This window comes from Dendroctonus ponderosae, unplaced genomic scaffold, assembly GCF_020466585.1.
Source record: "Dendroctonus ponderosae isolate FM_Combo_2020 unplaced genomic scaffold, Dpon_F_20191213v2 Dpon_F_20191213_2, whole genome shotgun sequence".
Classification (NCBI taxonomy): domain Eukaryota; kingdom Metazoa; phylum Arthropoda; class Insecta; order Coleoptera; family Curculionidae; genus Dendroctonus; species Dendroctonus ponderosae.
This window is the reverse complement of record NW_026018165.1, coordinates 13,347,718-13,366,774: the sequence shown is the minus strand read 5'-3', so window position 1 is coordinate 13,366,774 and position 19,057 is coordinate 13,347,718. Positions and strand designations below refer to the sequence as shown.

The window sequence follows — 19,057 nt, the reverse complement described above, 5'->3', positions numbered from 1 at the left end:
AGCGTATGACAAAACAAATGTTAGATGTAGGAAGTTAAAATTATCTGCACATGAAAAGGTTGACAAGGGACTTATTCAGTGGTTTACTCAAAAAATACAAGAAAACGTTCCCATAATGGGGGAAATGGGGAGTAAAATCAAAAACAAAGAGTTTGCTTGTTCTAAAAGTTGGGAAAAACGTTTCAAGAAGAGGCATAATATCAGAAGCGGAAAAATTGTTGGAGAGTCTGCCAGTGAAAAATTCTTCTTATGAAAACGTTAGAGGCGATCGATAAAAATGAAACATTTTCCATAAATCTCTTAGATGCAGGCAATTTAATTCATAGAGCTTGGCAAAAAGTTAGCCGAAAAACCATTGCAAATTGCTTTAAGCATGGGGGATTTGTAAGAAAGGAAAATGATTAGGACCCAGACGATGAAATTCCATTTAACGAATGGTTATAAAAGTATAAAGACTCTGACTACGAGTATGACCCAGACGAAGATGTCCCAATGTTGTCGAAGAACAAGTTAAAACCAAATTGAGTGATTTCAATTTCTTCGAATATGTGAGCATTGATAATGGCATTCTTACAAGAGAAATGTTGACCGATGAGCGAATTATAGACTCCGTAACCTCATCAACAGCTTTAAGCGATAATGAGAAAGATGACAATTTAGGTGAAGCGTATTCTACTGTAGACACTAATGCTGTTCCAACCATTTCTGAAATGACAAAAAAAGTATCAGAAACTCGAAATTTTCTACAATCACGCCAAGTTCCTAATCATATCTGGGAGTCCTTTTGTGGCCTTGAAAACTGCATAAATAACATCTATTTTTGCAGCAGAAATGTACAAACAAAAATTACAGACTTTATGAAGTAGATTTCAAATTGAATTTTGATTATCTTTTTGTGTTCTTTTTAGTCATATCTACTAACTTTTACTACTCTATGGAAAAATAACGAAATAAAATACACCACCTGTTTTTGTATTATTATTCGCTTATAGCGAACTGCGGATATAACAAACCAGTTTTAGTTCATTTTTCAAGTTCGTTATATCCGGACTCAACTGTACGTTTTTGTTCAACACGCGTTATTTCCCAACTGATTAATTCGTTGAAAAACATGCTGGGTACAAAATGGTGAATGCAACCCCGTGTAAAAATTTAGTTTTTTACTAATTCTTTTACAAAGCATGTTGCAGGGTTTTTTTCGACACAAAAAATCTGGTAAATCTTCCAATCGCATTATTAATTCCAATGAATATTTATAACGGAGTTTTTTCGTCATGCAACAGTAACAGAAACAAAGGGAGATATAGGAGAGAGGGAGAAATAAATTGAAATAGAGTTCTGCCTAAAAAACTTGTTCTTTCGACAAAAAACGAATTTGGGTTATACAATGTACCATGTGTATGTTATTGGAAAAAAATCGTCATTTTTATACTACTATACTGGTAATAAATAATGCATTCATTAATTATTTTGCCGATAACTGGAAAACGGTGTCAGATACGAATACGAAAGAAATGTCAGAGATAAACATTGATCGGAGCAGTAGATAAAAAACGCATATTTTAAGTCCGTAAAATGTGTTTGAATGCAAAACCATAGTTGGCTTGTTATGAAGCGGCTCGAGATATTTGAATAAAAGTTTGTAAGCGCTTTTTCGCATTAAAAAAGTTATTCTTAGTTTTCTGCCAGTGGCGTCCGTATCAACTGGTCTAAAAACGCCACTGTTTTTCCATCAAATAAAAACCTGTTTTGGATTTTTCCATCAATTTGAAACTGTATAGAAAAAATTTATATACAGGGTGATTCAAAATTGGCGTCATTCCTTTTAAAGGGTGATAGAGGCTCACTTGGGAGTACGAGAAAAATATAGAAAATTGTTTTTTAGAAAATTTCTAGAAGATATTAACAGTTGAAGATCAAATTTCAACTTTGTTATTAAGCATTATTTAGAACATGTTCCATGTTTAATTTGTAGCATATTGGAATACTTACGCATTCAAAAAGAAAAATTACGATATTTGCTTCACATTACGAAAATTTTTTAGATCAAAAAAGTTCTATTCTACAATTTTTTGATGAAAATGCACAGCGGCAAGGTTTTTTTTGTGATTAACAGATAGTTACAGGTGGATAGCCCTTGTTAGTAATAACAATAATTTGTCAAACTGTGACTTACTTTGAATTTCCTTTCACGAATTTGCGGATATGCGCTTAGTTCAAGGGAAGTGCTACAGTAACATAGCAGAAGCTGAAATAATTCAAGTCAACAAAGGGCGAGGAGAGTCGTTCCAGGAAGATAGTGGACGATAGATGTTCGGGTTCCAAGCACAGAAGAACACACAGCACAAGGAGATACAAATGGAGTTGGAGTTAATTAACTGAATACGAGAAGCTGCTTGATAAGAGTAGCTAATAAGGAGATTACACAGGCACTAGCTTGTTTGGAGTTAACCATTCAAATGTTTGGTGTTGTATGGTTGATTTATAAACACCAATATTCGAGGTTATGAGAACAGGTTGACATTTCGTCAACAAATCTTGTTGATTTTACCGTTTATCCTTGTCTATCTTATTGTAAGTCTGTATAACTCCATGGCTACCGGAGTTGTAAATAATTACGAAGCCACAGGTATTTGCGCAATGTTAATTAGGCAGATTACCTTGAAAAACATTGCTGCCGTATTTCTGATATATATTTTTTGGAAATTTCTCAGATTTTAATAACAATTAATTTATTTTACTATTTTTTCTGTACTCCTATAACAGCGCTCCTATAACACCTCCAGAGGAATGACGCCAATTTTGAATAACCCTGTAGTTTTTAAAAGCTGGTTGCGATGTTGTTAGTGCTGCTCATGGAAAACTAGGAATAAAAGAAAAATGTTGTTCAAAAATTGCTAAAAACTGGGCTTTGACAAATATCCCAACGGTTATCGGAAACCCCTGCCCTCGCCGACTTTATAAAAAAATCTCAAATAAAGAAAAATGCACTGCGAAAAAAGTGCCCAACAATGCGTCTTAATTCCCTACTTCAAACAACATCTAGCGTCTAGATCAACAGGGGGTAGGGTGTCCTTATTGAACCTCATAACCACCCTATTTCAGTTCTTTTTGTTCGACCACCCGACCTCGGTTTTATTCTGGCCTAGGGGTCGGAAAACGGCCTTTCCATACAAAAGTGCGACGGCAACGTCGCCAACATTGCCTAGTTCGCACTTCCAGCGTCAGGCGGCGCGTGTGTAACGCGACATTTTACAGTATTGACTGTGGTCGGACCGTTGTTGTAAATATTGTTTATTTTCGGGTTTTCCGCGTTTTTTTCGTAAGTTTTGGTGTATGTTGGGTGTTCCGCGGGGTGTGATACTGCCGGTGCAATGTTCCGAGTGCCAAAGAACTAATGGAGACAGCTGTAATCCTGGTTAAAATTCCGCCATCGCCAAAACGAAAGCCTCCTCTTGACATGGCAACGATGGTTCGCCGCAGAGCGAGTGCCTTTATAGAATAGCCATGGAAATAGAGGTAAAACAAAGAAATAGAAGGCGAAAACGCGCTCAGCGTATGCAGCAGGAATTAAAAGATACACGTGCTAACAAGGCGAATGCCGACGAAAGTGAGGCAGAGGATGTCATCCCCAAGAAACCCCCACGACCCCCCAATCGAAGAAAAAAGCAAAAGGACCTCCTCAAGGAGCTGCTCTGCGAGGAGGACATCGTTGAAGGTTTCTCTATTTTACAGTTCAGATCCTACGAGGACTTGGAGGTAAATTTCCTGAGGGGTTATTGGCCAAATTTGCATGTTCCTGACAGAAACCTTACTCACAATGCCAGTCTTATTACACCTACTTAACTCCCAAGAGGAGCAATTCATATTTTTCCAAGTAAACCATCCGTCGTAACGGAACTCTTGCAGGGTGCTTAAAGTCCTTTGTCTGGTAGGGCTGCTCCACATGACTCTCGCACGTAGCTGCCCGATGGCTTTCGAGAAACTCAATCTTTTCAATTTTTCAGCATGTTCTCTATTTCGCACCATTATCACAGCAATCAGCTGATTATTATTGTTCTATTTTGCTGGTTCTAGCAAGTAAAAGTGACGATTTAATATGAGCAGGTGCTAATCGCTAGCTTGTTAGCTGGTATATTTCGGTTGATGTGCGAAAATCTGCAAATACAAATGCTAATGTACCGTTTAACTTGCCTTTGAGAGTTTCCTCTGTGGGTATACTTTAAAAACCTTTATTTAGACTCAAACTATTACATTGTTTTTCTAGTTTCTCATAAAGAAACTCAATTTTTTTGCGAATCATTCTTTTCTTCCATTTATAAAAAAATGTTTCGTCCAATTTAGCAAGGCCAGAAATTTGAGCTGACGTTTTAAAATGTAAGTTTTCGGACATCCGGTATAGATTTGTCTTGAACATAAATTTGTCTTATGCAAGCAGTCGATGAGTCCTTTGTGGAAAAAAAATGGCCTGAATAATTTGTTACACGATCCTACAATTTTTTAAAGTTTGTCTTACAATTTCCCATTTGAATTGAAAGGGTTCTCATTTTATATAATAGGTATCCTTCACTAAACTTACCTTAGTTTATCTTGTCGCTTTGTACAATTGAAACCAATTTTAAAAGGTGGCCCGCTTGAATATTCGTGTTGCACCAAAACTTGGGTTCAAAATATACCTAATAAATATTTTTGTCATGGGATGAAGACTTGGATAATGCGGCACACTGTACATTTAGAAAGCGCCACTACTTTAGATAATTTCATAATATGAAATTTTTTATTAATTCGTTCGGTGTAAGTGCTTTGTTACCGATTAACATATTTTTCTCAGTCACTGTCGCATACAAAAGAAAACTACAAGAGTACATAAATCAATTAATAAAACTCTTAGCAGCAGTAAATAAAAAGAGCAACCAATAAGAAAGATGTGAGAAACAGATTAATATTTTTGCGATTGATGCTAAACGTGGTCTAACTAATCTTCAAACAGAAAATCTTGACATTAGCTTTTGGCAAAAATCAAACAACTTGTGTTGTCCATATATTATAAGAAATATGCTTTGCATTGGAACTTCAGAAAAAGTCCTCTGTGAAGGAAATTTGTGTTAAAATTAGAAAAACCCACCTTCATGCTGATGTCATTGCGCAATCCTTATCTTGTTTAGAAAGTAAAGCATTGATTGCAAAATCTGTCTGTCTAAATCAGCAGAGAGCCTGAATAACTTTGTAAATAGTTACAAAGTTTGCTATGTTTGTCCATGCATATGAAAATTTATACTTGGAAGAAGAGTGTGCATTTTTCATATAGCTCATGTCTTGACTACATTGAGAAAAATATTCGCATACTCAATATGACATAGTAAACGGTCAAAGAACTGTTGGTTGTGAAGAACTGAGTTGATTATTCATCAACGAGTTTTTAACACGATTCTTCCCATCACTACTTTTTAAATCGAATAACCGCCAGAAATGCAATGCTGGCAAATTTCCTGAATAAATCATATGATAAGTAGAACGAGCTCGTGATATTTTCTATTATAGAACCTGGAGAATTTTCCATCATCTTATACACTCTCAATCTGCATTCACAAATGTTTCGTTTTATTGCCGCTTAACCAAATATTTTCTATATCATCTAGTCAAGTTGTATTTACAGTATTTTCTGAATATTCAATATTATACAATTTTAATGGGAAAATGTATAAAATCCAATATTGACTGTAAGTATATGTAGAGCTTATAATGTGTATCAATCATTATTTATTAATCGATTATATCATCAAACTACGACAATTCCATTCAAATCAATGTAAAAAAATTATCCTACAACAATTTCATTGACTTTTTAAGATATATTTATACTGTTTTTTTCATGATAACTAAACACTGCAGCCAATTGGACGGACTCTTATCACTCCTACAATTACGCAGATAATAAAGAATTACAATTTAACAAGATTAAATTACTTCAAAGATAAGAGTTGAGATTAACATGCGATGAAAAAGGCCAAAGGCTTGCATAAAAAGTGCAAGTCTGCATATTAAAGTTTTGTACTTCTAGACTCCACTTTCAAATAATCTCTTTTTTTCAATGCAATCAATTATTTTGTAGGTATATGGAATTACGCACGTATATGGACTTTTCTCTCAAGTGGCATGAACTAAACTGAAATTTTAACTTAAATGAGATCTACTTTTATAAAATTGGCCCAAGAAGAAAAAAGGCCCAGTTAAATTTTATCACTGCAAGACGATCAAGTCGTTTTTTTAAATCACCCTGTAAATACAGCAGATCAGTATATTTGGATGTTGACAAACAAATGAACATTATTTTGAGAAATAGTGCTCTGTTTGATTTGCCGCCCTGCAAGTACTTCATTTTTGCATAAACACGAACTGATTGGACAAAGAATTGGAATAAATAACGCTTCAAACAGCAAATTAAATTTAATTCGCTGCAAATAATTAAAATTTATCCAGTTGTTCCAAAGTTAAGGCAAAATTGGCCGTGTATCGTTTATTTTGTGGAGCACTTTATTAATTTTCGTTTCTGACCCATAAATAACACCCGCATTTGTTATGCAAAGATCGAAATTTAGTTTTAATTAATTGATGTAGTTATAAACAAAAGAAATGCGTTGATGTACAAAATGGATATTGCTTTGCACAGTCAGCATTTTAATTAAAATATTTAAACTAGGGCACCGCAACATACCTACTGTGGTAATCGATAAACCAGCTTGAATATGCGGATTAATTGACTGAACTTTGAAGATTTTTATGGTTTTCGCAAATTAAGCCTTGATGACCAATCACTAGCTAATAGAGTGTCACTCCTATCACATTTAATTGGGGGTTTTTCAATTTTTCTAATCCTAGTTTCCTTCAAGAATTTTTTTTCTTTATTAATTAACTGATATTCAATAGTTAATAATGAAGACTAATCCCACAGTAACATATTATCGGTTTCGAAGCTTGGATTTCGTGGGCGCCAATTAATTGGTGGCTTTAGCAACCTATAAATAAGCCTCATATGCAAACAGCAACCCATCAATTTAATTCTGCAGGAATTGATGTGAAGGTGGAAAAATGTTTCATAGTTTTTCAATTAACTAGTTTAAGTAAATGTGTTGCATTTGACTAATAATGTGCGATTAATCGCCCCGCAGCAGAGGAAGCAAGAACACTACTTGATACCTTCAGAATTTATGGCCCATGATGGGTTTTCAATGTAAATATTTTTATTAGATTGCATTCGAATTTATGTACGAATGGTCAATATATATAAATGAAGTCACATAACAGAACCTCGTAGATACATTCTAGTATTGTGTAAGAAGTAATGGAAACCCGATATGCCAATATATTCAAAGTAAATGTTAAATATGTACGTAATCCTTCTAAACATGGCTTCACGGTAAATCGTTGTATGTTTTATACTAATTTTGGATGTTTTACTTCCTGGAAATGTTTTTCTCGATTTTGTGTTTCTTTGTTGTTTTTACTGGGTGCGTTTTAAAAAGTTTTCAACCGCTTAGTCAATTTAGTCCTGGCTTTTTTTGAAACATTCTCAATCACTTCATCAATCATTCAAATACACTTTTACTACTATTTTTTAACTGTTTAACCATCTGCACTCTTTAAACGTTTTTATTTCTATATCAACAGATAGTTTTCCTTTAAATGGTTTCGTAATGGAGGTTTTCCAAGTACAAACGGATCTAATCTGTATGGGCGCAGTTTTCGTGTTTATTCAATTAGACAATGTTTATCTTTACACTGTGGCATGTGTAGGGGGCTTGTCTAAGAGGGTGTTAGTAGATATTAAGCATGAGCACAGCCCGAATATTAATTGAATACACTTTCATAATGAATGCAATTTTCATTTTGCGTCTGAGCTGGGTCTGCGAAGTTACTTTGCATTCCGCTTTACAACAGTTCCTTTCTCATTTTTTAATAATCTTCTCCACACAACCTGGAATGAATATTGATCAGCTTCAATTTGCATCGAAAAAGCTTTCCCAACCTTTTCTGCGGTGAAAAGAAAATTAAACTTTTTCCTCGGTGTGGGAAAAGCCGAGATTAAACCGGAGATAATGTCCCACGGTGGGAAGCAAAGTTAAGTTAACTAAAAAAGAATTTGTTTTCAGAGGATATTTTGATCATGAATTCGCCTTATAAGGGTGATTTAACGCCGCTATTTTGCAGACTTTGGTGTGATGATAATATATCCTTTTGGCGGGTGATCTCTGAAAGTTTAGAATAGAGCGTGCGAGAGGACATGTTTGAGGGTTCACTTGTTCAACTGAACAATCTTATGTTGTTAATTGATTTTTTTCAGATTTGTTGCTTTTATTTAAGAGCGAAGTCAAGATTTGCAAGAAAAGCAGGCTCCTTTACACCTCAGTCGAATCGATTCGTTCTAGGAAAACGGTTTTCACGTCTTAATGAAGGCCAATTCGCTGGAATTAGCCTTTTATTTGGTCGTAAACATTGGTCTTTATTAGCTGAAAGGGAGATGCCAGTGGCTGCTTTACCTGGATCACGTAACTTCCAGTGTAATTTGTGTTTTAATCAGTTGCTTAATCTAATTTATAAGTGTGTTGTCTGATACACCACTGCGTTCGTTAATTGAAGTGAATGTAACAGCATTTACTTACTATAAAACATTAGTTTTAATCGCCACTGTTTGTATGCATTATATCTTTTTATTTAGCGTGTGTTTTATTTATTAGTATTTGCTATACTATAAATGTCACGAGTTTTTAAGTGAGTGTTGAACTTGTCTGATTTTGAGATCCGGGCATTCGCTTCAGTTTTGTGGTATAAAATGTTAATTTGGATTATAGGCGGTTTATTTTCCACTTTCATAATAATTTCGTAAAAAGCGTGTAACAACACGAGACAGTAAACATTATAAAATCGATAGAGTTTTTGAGTTTGAACTCTTAAATGTAGTTTGAAATTTACTCGGCAACTTTCTTAAAGTGAAATAATAAGGGCTCTAGAATAAACTTGTAATTTGGGGGTTTTTCGATGTTCTCTCGAGCATCAAGATACAAGTCGTAAGCGCCTTTTTTCAGGAGTTAGTATGAAATATTCCTAGTTGGTTCTGGTTGGAGCTGAAAGTTCAGGCGTTGAAAAAGGCAGCAGAAGATTTACATCGGAAATAATCTGCATGTTTGTTCAATTTGTAGCAGTTTTTTTGAACGATTCCAAACTTTAACATACTGGGAACTTTCTGTGCATACTGGGAAGCTCGTTAGGCCGGAAACAATCCATTGACCTCAAGAAACACGCATGTGAAGGGTGTGATAGTCGATTTTTTCGAAAAATATTAAGTTTTTCAAAATGTTCAAGCTCTACACGAGGAATTTAAACAGCTCACTGAAAAACACGAGGGAAGCTTCAGATCGGAAATAATCGAAATTTTTGGCTTATTTTTTTTGAACGATTACACGTTTTGGTCGGCGATATCTTCTTTATTATGGAATTAAACACTCTTATATGCACACTGGGGAACGCCGAATCTATCCATTGAGCTAAAAAAAACAGGCGTGTAAAATTTGGATTTTTCTCCGAAATTTTCATAAGGGTGCGGTCGATTTTTTCAGAAAATATTAAATTTTCAAAATGTGCCAAATTCTACATCGATTTTATCAAAAGGAAGCGAGGAATGTGAGAAGCCGCTAGGCGCTTCAGATGGGAAATAATTGACGTTTTTCACCAGTTTTTAGCGGTTTTGAACGATTCGAAACTTTATCCAACTATATCTTCCTTCCAAAATTTTGGTCGTCGATTCGGTTGATCTTTTTCGATAAATATTAAGTTACTCAAAATGTCTCGAGGTTGTTGAATGTCTCAAATTTCGTGCTAGAAACCCACCAATTATGTATTGCATGCTCTGCAATTTTTTGCAGTTTACCAGCTCAAGTGCTAATCAAGTAAGTTTATGTGCATTTTGCATTGCATCCTCGTTGCCAATCCTTTTCGTAGGTTAGTTTGGCCATTAATATCAGTGTGTTGCCGTAATCTGACAACCGGACTCGGAATTGTAAACTGTTTTATTCAAAAAGTTTAAATTGACTGCAGAAACGCGAACATTGTAACTTTCTGAGGTCCCAGTGGACTCGCCAGGATTTGCGTATTTTATTATCAAATTGGGAATCCAGGGGCGTAGGTTTTCATTTTACGGGAATTTACTTGATTTTTTATATCATTTTTTAGTGGGGCCAATTTACCCGCAAAATAGTGAAGATCTAAGCCCTCAGGTCACGAAGAGTCTCAGAGAATTATGAGGAAAAATCACGAAGTCATAAATTAACATGTTATTTTGTGAGCTCTGTTTACATGAAAGGGCTGTTTTCCTGATTCAAGCCCTTTAAAAGGGTTTTATTTGCTTATCACTGAACGCTGCTATTATCGGGCTTCTGAACGAAAACGGTGAACGGTTTCGATTGTTTAAGGATCTCCGAGAGACAGTGATAAGATTGCTATGCTATTTTCTACTTGATTAGATCGGCTTTAATGACATACTAATTGCTAAAGCGTGTCGCATGTATCAAAATCATTAAAACGCGTTAAACGATTAGGCGAAGAGAAATTTAATGATTTACATCCGCGATCTCTACGCTTGTTAAAACCAAGATGGACATCTATAATTGAGATAAGATTCAATCCTGCTTGAGGACTGAATCAATGGGCTCCTTTTAGAGTAGAAGAGTATTTGCTACTTTCATACTCGTACTGTGTATGTGTTGGTGACATGTTTCGAGGGTAAAGTTGGTGCTATTTCCGTTCAGCAATCTGCACAAAAAATAACTAATGGGCTCTCAACGCTTTGAAACCAGTTAATTTTCTTCTTTCTTTGATTTTTTTTGGTAGGGAATGAAGCACGGAATAAATTGCTGAGGATCCAGAAGTTTGTAAGCGGTGTTACAGGCTAGACATTTTGCAGTTAATTTACGGATTAAATTTGCCAATCCCGCCAGTTTTAGCTCATTTCCAGCAACTTCAAATTAAACTTCTGCATGACGCACACCGTTTTCAAATGATTTAGACATTCCCATTCGTGAGGCACTGCATATATTGCATTTAGCAAAGAGCTTTTCCGCTGTTTGATTCGTAACTCGAAGTGTCGTTGAATTTAATTGGTTGGTAGGTGTCATCTTGGTAGAAATTATCCAAATGCGTTATTTCATAGATAGGGTTTAGTTAATTTACTAAAACTATGGTAAGAAAGAGAGGATTAATTTTTAAGCAAATAATCACATACACAGTGTTTCGCAATTTGCTTCATTCAACAGCTTCTATATCTGATCTGATGTTTTTATTTCTGGCGACTGGCTAGATTGTTTCTGTCCACAGGAATATTTGCATTCTATTCGAAGTGTGTCGGAATTTTATCTGTCTTTTAGAAAGTGCTTAAAAGTGAACTGCATTCACTGTTCTCCAGCTCCTGATTACTCGGTAATCCACTCAATAATACGCAACATAAATGAACAGATTGATGCTGGCCAGCGCTCTAATAATTAATTAATTAAGGCGCATGTATGTTACATAAACGAGAAATAATGAACATTGCACGGCGAAGAGTAAAATTCGCAATTTTAATACTTTTCACTTTAGTCTAAAATTCCTAAGGCTTTTAAGTAGGTCTGAAGCAAATCATTTTTTTAATTACGTAAATTTTCTTTATTAGATTTCACTGTTTGTTTCTCTACAAATCATGCGTGAAGAGCATTCTTACTGTTATATTATATAAATGGTTTTCATCAGCGCTGTTGAGTCTTACAAAAGTGATCAATTATTGACACTCTGCTGACCCTTTTCCGCAAAAGCACATGTTACAACTGACACAGTTACGGTAAATTAGCGAATGACCCTATCAAACCGAATACAACCCATTTCTCCCTCATAATTCGTCCACTAGGTAAACCCCAGAGTTGGTGCGAGGTTTCACTCATTCCTTTCCAATATCACCGACGCCATTAAAAGGGGTTTCAACCCCTTTTCGACTATAGGGCAGCGCAAATATAAATAGCCCAAAGTTTGTTCCTTGACTGAACGGACTGAGCTGTTTATATTTGTTTTTGGTTATATTTAGAAATCAAATATTCACCCCTGTTTTGGGGGTGATCATTTCAACAGACACCAGTCTCATCTCGTGTGCCCTGAAATTTCCTTTAACAAATGATGTGCGTGTTTGTCCGGGTATTTTGATTTGCTTTTTCGGTTCAGAGCTAATTTTCCCTGAAAAGTTTTCAACCAGCAAATAAATCAGCAACAAACGGTGTCATTGCTCTATGAGATATTTTGTAGGTTTCTGTGTGTCTAAAACCCAGATATAATCGTTTCATCAATCTGTTTGCTAATCATCCATTCATGACGAATTGTTTTGAGTTGAGCGTCCAAATAAAAGACCCTAATTTAAAGCTTTATTTACATCGTTATTGGCAATCAAAGCGATGTGCACCGACATGAAGAAAAATGGATCGAATGCGCCGCGGAGACAGCAAACAATATCAGATCGTCGCCAAATTGAAAAATGATGTTGGAAATATTTTGAAAAATGATCCTTTCGGTTGGTGTGGGCAAATCCCTTGCGAGAAATTGAATTAAGCGTCCCTTTAATGTTTAAATTATTTTCCGTCCGTTTGTGATTGATTATTTTGAAATCATTTTGATGCTCAATTGGCAAGAAAATGACCAAATTGCGCTCTCGGCTTGTTCCTCCTTTGACCCCTTGGAGTTTCTTCGACTTCTTCATTCTTCAATTCATTACCTATCTTGAGCGGTTCTTCTGGGCGGTCATCGTAAAATCATCAGCTGAGTGGCCACAGACCTTAAGGGTCAGTGCCCCTCTTCTGTCCATAGAGGATAGTTTCAAGGCTGTGCAGTCGGATTCCGGTGTGAGACTGTGGCCAAACTGCCCCAATTTGTAATCTGTATTGCGAAAAAAAAATTTGTAGTTTTTTTGCATGCTGCAAAAAATTGCGAAAAATCATCAAAAGTGCTTTTGAGGACGATTTGTGTTTTGTTGGAGCGAGCTGAATCTGTTAAACGTTCACTTTTTCGGGTGTACTTGCCGTGGTCAAAAACGAAAATGTCTTAGATGAACTGGAATGTTTCTACGAAAATTGAAAAATTAAATTTTGAGCGCAGCAAAGTATCTCTGGGTTGGTTCATTTTGCATTTAAGAGTTGCTTGGTGCAGATGGAATAGCCAGTAATTAAAATATGCCTGCAAAATTGTTTTTTTGGCGCAATTTAAAATTTCTGCTTTCTTTCCAGTTGGTGGTGAAGATTGCTGCGAAGGATGGAATTAAACGTCTTGTCGAAGTCGAGAGACCCAAGCTCGAACCGAAGGCCCATATCACCAATCACATTTTGGTGCACAACAATCATAATGTAAGTAGATGTTTTCCTATATCTTGGAGGTTTGAGTTATTATATATTATTTCTTTTCCTGGGCTCCAGTTACAGTGTGAAACAAAAAAAAATGTATATCGTTTATTTCGTTACGTTTCGGCGAGACAACAGTGCCATCATCAGATTTTAAAATTCATTCAAACTCATAATTGGTAAACATTATATTCATTTAGGTCTTTGCYSRGCAAAGACCTAAATGAATATAATGTTTACCAATTATGAGTTTGAATGAATTTTAAAATCTGATGATGGCACTGTTGTCTCGCCGAAACGTAACGAAATAAACGATAAACTTACAAAGAAATTTTGTTTCACACTGTGACTGGATCCCAGGAAAGAAAATAATATAATAACAATTACACGCAGTCAGGAAAATAAATCAAAATAAAATTTGAAGTTTGAGGCAAAACGGAAGGGAAACAGTCATCGAAAATCGTTTTACGGCCATTCAGCTAATTACGTTTTTCGTGTTACGTAGTTCAATTATCTTGCACACGTGCATGTTGAATGCATTTTACAGCGGCAATTAATTTTGATAAATTACTTTTCTAAATAAAAAATAATTTCTCACTACTTATTGGTTACCGACCGATAATTGAGCTGCTTACTTATATTGAAGCCCAAGATAACATTTCAAAACGTGCCTTTAATGTCAGCGTAATTTTTTTATTATTTAGTATTTCTGGCGGTGATAAACTAGCATTAATTTGCTACATCTGCGTGCATGTGGCTTATGAAATTGATATTTTATGGATGAGCTGCCAGTTCCGAGATTTACGATTGCAGTTATTTATTAAATTTTTATTATGTTGTTACGCTATTTCAATTACATTCCCATATTAATTAATTGCTTCATTTACTTGTTGTTTCAATGGTAATTTGGCTAGTGGAGCGTATTTCTGGGGGTTTTTTATTTGCAAGAAAAGGTTTATTGAGAGTGAATAATCAGTCACTAAGCTAGCTCGCCAATCTTTCTTAAATTTCTGTTAAATTACCCAGATGTTCACTGGTGGCGAACTTTAATCCATCCTAGCATCTTTAAAGTGAGAGAAACCTTTTTAAAGGTAGTAAAATTGATATACTGAAATGTTTACATTTCTTTTTTTACTTGGAAAGCCCAACTTGGGGTGTATATTTTGCGGACTCCCACAGAAGAATTAATCAACATTTGGGTTTGGTTTACACGACGAATATTGTATTGCGGTACTAAGCCGACTAAATGCCAAATAGATCTAATCTTTTCATTGATAGCCAGTCGCCAGAAAAATGAATTAATCGCTTTTGACAATATCGTGTCAAACACTATCTAGGCAAGCATGGAAAAACACCTGTTTCGCCACATGGTGCTGATTGTTAACAGCTCGGAAATAGCTACTTACCACTCGAAATGTATAGAAGGCACATGTTCATCAAACAAAAGCGTATTGTCCCTGGAATTACCGGCCTGAAAATCGGCAACAATCATGCAAAATTACATGGTTTACATTATTACACGAATACCATGATCATTGTTTGTTAGCATTAAGGAGACGTTTATGAGGTTGTTCGTGATCAAAGAGGGTTGATAACTGTCTTTTAGGAGGGCGTTAACATTTTTGAAACATTCCGTTTCACATCTACATTGTCTTCCTCACTGCGTCCAGCTTGAGGATTAATTTTAGTTAATTGAGAATGCTTTATTTCATAAAATTTGCATAAACTCTTATCATATTTATCCGCCCTGTTATCAATATAGCACATTTTTAAGATATGTAATGCAATTAAATTCAACTTTGCCAAGAAATAAAGCTTACATTATTGTGAATACACTCCCATAATTTAAATCAGAAACGTGGGAGATTTACATCTTATTTCACGATATCATTTATGTTATGTTAATAATAAACAAAATGAAATAATCGGCGTTAAATAGATTCATATCTTATCGTCGTTAAAGTTTTATTCAATTTTTCTTTCCAACTGCGGCCATTTTGAGTGAGCAGCTTTCGTGTCTGTGTCGTTAAGCGAGCCGTTCAGATCGCTATCTTTACGTTTTGACGATTATTCTAACAACGCTTTTATGTTAATTGAGTCGAATAAAAAAAAGTGAAGCGGTAATAAATGGCGAAACGTCCAAATAATAAACTCCGAGAATTTATGGGCTACTTATTTAACACGCACGATGCATTCGGTGTTAGGGATCTACGGCGAACTCTGATTGTTAGTCGCGAGTTTATAATTGAGAGCTAGAGAATGGAGGAGTTGGGATCTTTAAAGTCTGGATTAATATGTTGGAAACCGTATCTTTTAATTAATTCAGATAAAAAAGTTGGCTTTATACAGTTGAAGCTGCTTGCATCTCAGGGGCACATTCAGAAACTCTGCATTTAGAGCTTCAAGAATAAAGGAAACATTCAATAAATCGAAAATCTACCCAAGAACGATTATTCAAATCCTTGTTGGCTCTCAACATCACGATACCCAAATAACTTCTTTTTAACGTTATGGTGTCGATATGGTAATTCCCCATTGGAAGCTTAAGTGCCAAATAGCCTGAGTGTTCGAGATTAATAACAGCCAGGTAATAAAATGTTGAGAGATATCTGTTACAAGCCCGTATCAGATTGCTTGACATCTGGTAGCTTGTTTAACCAGAATAATCGGTTCTTATTGGTGCGCTCCCAGGATTTATGCCAAACTGATAATTACCTGGGGAAAACGCCACGTTTTTCGCTTGCCGTTAGCACATAAAACATTGACAATGACATGAATTATATATAGGTAGTTTAGTATCTGATTCCACATCTATTTTCAATGATGTGACTTGATAAGGGTTGGCGATCGTACTAGGAGAAACACTGTTAAGCGCTAAAAAATGTTTTACAAATGTTTCTATTAATGATTTGTTTTTTGCTCTCAGGTCTGATTCTCGTGGTCGTCTTCAATTTTCATTATAGATAGATATTTACTTGATAAGATGATTCTTGCGTCTTGTTTTCGGGCGTTTGCCACTAGAATCAAGAATTTATTCTCATCATCTCTTTGCGTCAGTGTCTTCTTTGCAAATATCTATTTTTTCAACTGTGCAAACGACTTTTTTTACAGCATCTCAAATTAAGACTTCGTCGGTAACATCCGAACAAGAATCATGTAAGATAGTGCAAGTTTAGAGGTTGGCCAACCTCAGGATGAGAGCTAATAGTGCCGAACCTGGAAACTTTCACTATCTTACAAAGCATCTCAAATGTTTCCTCCCATATGGATCTACAGTATTTTCCTTTTTTGTCGTTTACATGAGTTTGAATATTATCAGGTCAACGTTCGATTGCTGCATTGAGTGTTTCAGAACAAAAGCATTTCAATAGGTATTTTTAAAGCTTTTACTGTGCCTTTGATGTGCAATTGTCGTGTTTCCAAATGCATTCATTTGACTCATTAGGAAATGATTTCCGCAGCAACACTGCTGATGGAATGGGAAACCAAAACACACATCAGCATTTCCACGAACATAAAACAGCCCGAGCACGCCGGAAAAATAAACTAATCAGAGAGTATTTGCATGAAGAAAATACGTTTTTCATCAAATATTTAATGCGAGCAACGATAAAATTATCGCTGGAAATTTATGAGAATGATCCAGAGGCCTCCCGGCCAATTTATTATTCGAAATTTATTTTCGCTTGCTCCGTAATTTTCGTTAAATTGAATTCTCTGAATAGGTCAAATAAACCGAATTAAATTAACTATGCCGGCTATTTGAGAGCTTCGATGTGTTTAGTTTTGTTTGAATTGTGGATGGCACTCATTTAGGATTATTGAAACGGGGTTTTCGTGGATTTTTGGCTTGATTTTTTATCGGATTTTTTCACATGTTTCCACACGACTATTTATCAAAGTGGTTTTTTCCGTTATAGTAAAAATGTTTGCAGCTGTCCAGGGGGGGAAATGTTGTTTTTGTGTTCTTCTTGAAGGAGTTTTGGGTTATTTATTACTTATGCATCAAACTTACGAAGGAACCATGTTGACTGCGGGAATATTTTATTCGCTTTTACATGAAGCGAAATTCCGTTTGCGGTCTCAAGCGGAAAAGTTGAGAAATCAAGTGCTGAAACCAGCTAAATTTTTCGGCGATTTCCTGTGTAATGTGCGGTGAACTTGTGTCGATTTCTATAAGCTTATGTATAAAAAAAGTAGAAAATAAAAGAGAACATGATGGAATCGAGATAAACTTTGAAATCCTTCGGGATTGCTGCAGATCGAGTTGATTTTTTCATTTATTGTCGGCAGTTTATTGGTTTTGCTTCTCTTTGCTCAACTTACCTCAACGTACAGCAAATTTCTTCAGTTAAACTGAAACATTTTGCTTTTTCTCTCAGCTGCACTTTATACGTGGAAAAATATGTATTATATTTGAAGTAAATTGTGAATGTTTGAGCTTCTATGTAGCTACTTGACAATAATCTCGATAATTTGCATAATCAGGTCACTGTTGTCTTGAGTAGAATTAATGTTTTCTCAGATATCTCGAATGTGATTAATAGGTTGGACTGGTCGATAAATTGTCTATTCGTAAATGCACAAGTCAGCCAAAGAATATTTTATATAAGTTGGAAAAGTGCTGAGGCATATTATGTATCAACTTATATTTTCTTGGCACGCTTCTAATCGATTTATTTGCTTACTTTGTTAATCTATTAAGTGTTTGGTTTTGATGTGCTTTCAAATTAAGCACGCTCCCCCATCTAATTAATGGCCTTTTCCAATTATTACCCCTTTAGTTGAACTTCCCAAAATAAACCACTTAATTAATGGAAAAAACGATTGCATTATTAAGAAAGCACGAGTAACTAAATATGCCGTAGACAAAGCATAAAGTCTCTAATTACAATTTTATAGCGCTCCAACCGTCGGGCTTAATGACAGTCCGCTGGGCTGAACAACAGCGTTTCAATAAACTAAATGGTAAGTGGCGGTAATAATACTCCATTATTTCGGACAGCGTAAATACAGTATTTATAAATAATAAATAACTGAATTATATTATAATTTTCCTTTGTTTAAACGGTTATTATGTTTAATAGGTAATGGCGATATCGATGCGGGCGTATAAATATGACATCATTGATGGTAAATGTAAACGATAATCTATAATGAACCATGTATAATACATGCATTTTTATGCGATTAGACGGCGTTTTAGCCGTGGAGTATTTGTAATGAGTTTCGAAGGATGTTCGAATTATCTAGGCTATTAACGTTTATTGTCGCTGTTTTGCACATGGGATAATGATGATGCCTTTCAATATAGATATTATGGCGGTTTTCATTTTCGTTTTAACATTTTTTCTGCTATAAGTGCTTAATAAAGGGGAGCTAATTTAAAACCTAATCAGTATCATGACAACAAATGTACCATCAGAGGTTACGAGAGAGAGTTTTTAGGCATGCGACTTGAATTACTTTATTGCTGTGTGCACGCTTTTTGGCTGGCTTATTGAACCAATGCGTATTTTCTTGGAAAATCAATATATGTAGTTCACATCAAATCTCTTCCTCTCACGCCAAAATTCCTCGGTCCACTTGCATCTCATTTGTTCTTCGCTTCGTGCCAATCAAAGCTATTAGGGCCAGATCAGGAAACCGGGCAG

General features: G+C 35.4%; 1 protein-coding gene across 1 annotated transcript in view; it reads left to right on the top strand.

Annotated features, from left to right (window-relative positions):
- Window positions 1-3,224: 3,224 nt before the first annotated feature.
- The window catches only part of LOC109544467 (autism susceptibility gene 2 protein), a gene marked incomplete at its 3' end in the record, with an annotated part of 83,333 nt that continues 67,500 nt past the window's right edge, over window positions 3,225-19,057 (top strand). The window contains exons 1-2 of the mRNA XM_048664263.1: window positions 3,225-3,759; window positions 13,293-13,409. Coding sequence (XP_048520220.1) covers window positions 3,508-3,759; window positions 13,293-13,409 — 369 coding nt within the window. The remainder of the gene's footprint in view (window positions 3,760-13,292; window positions 13,410-19,057) is intronic.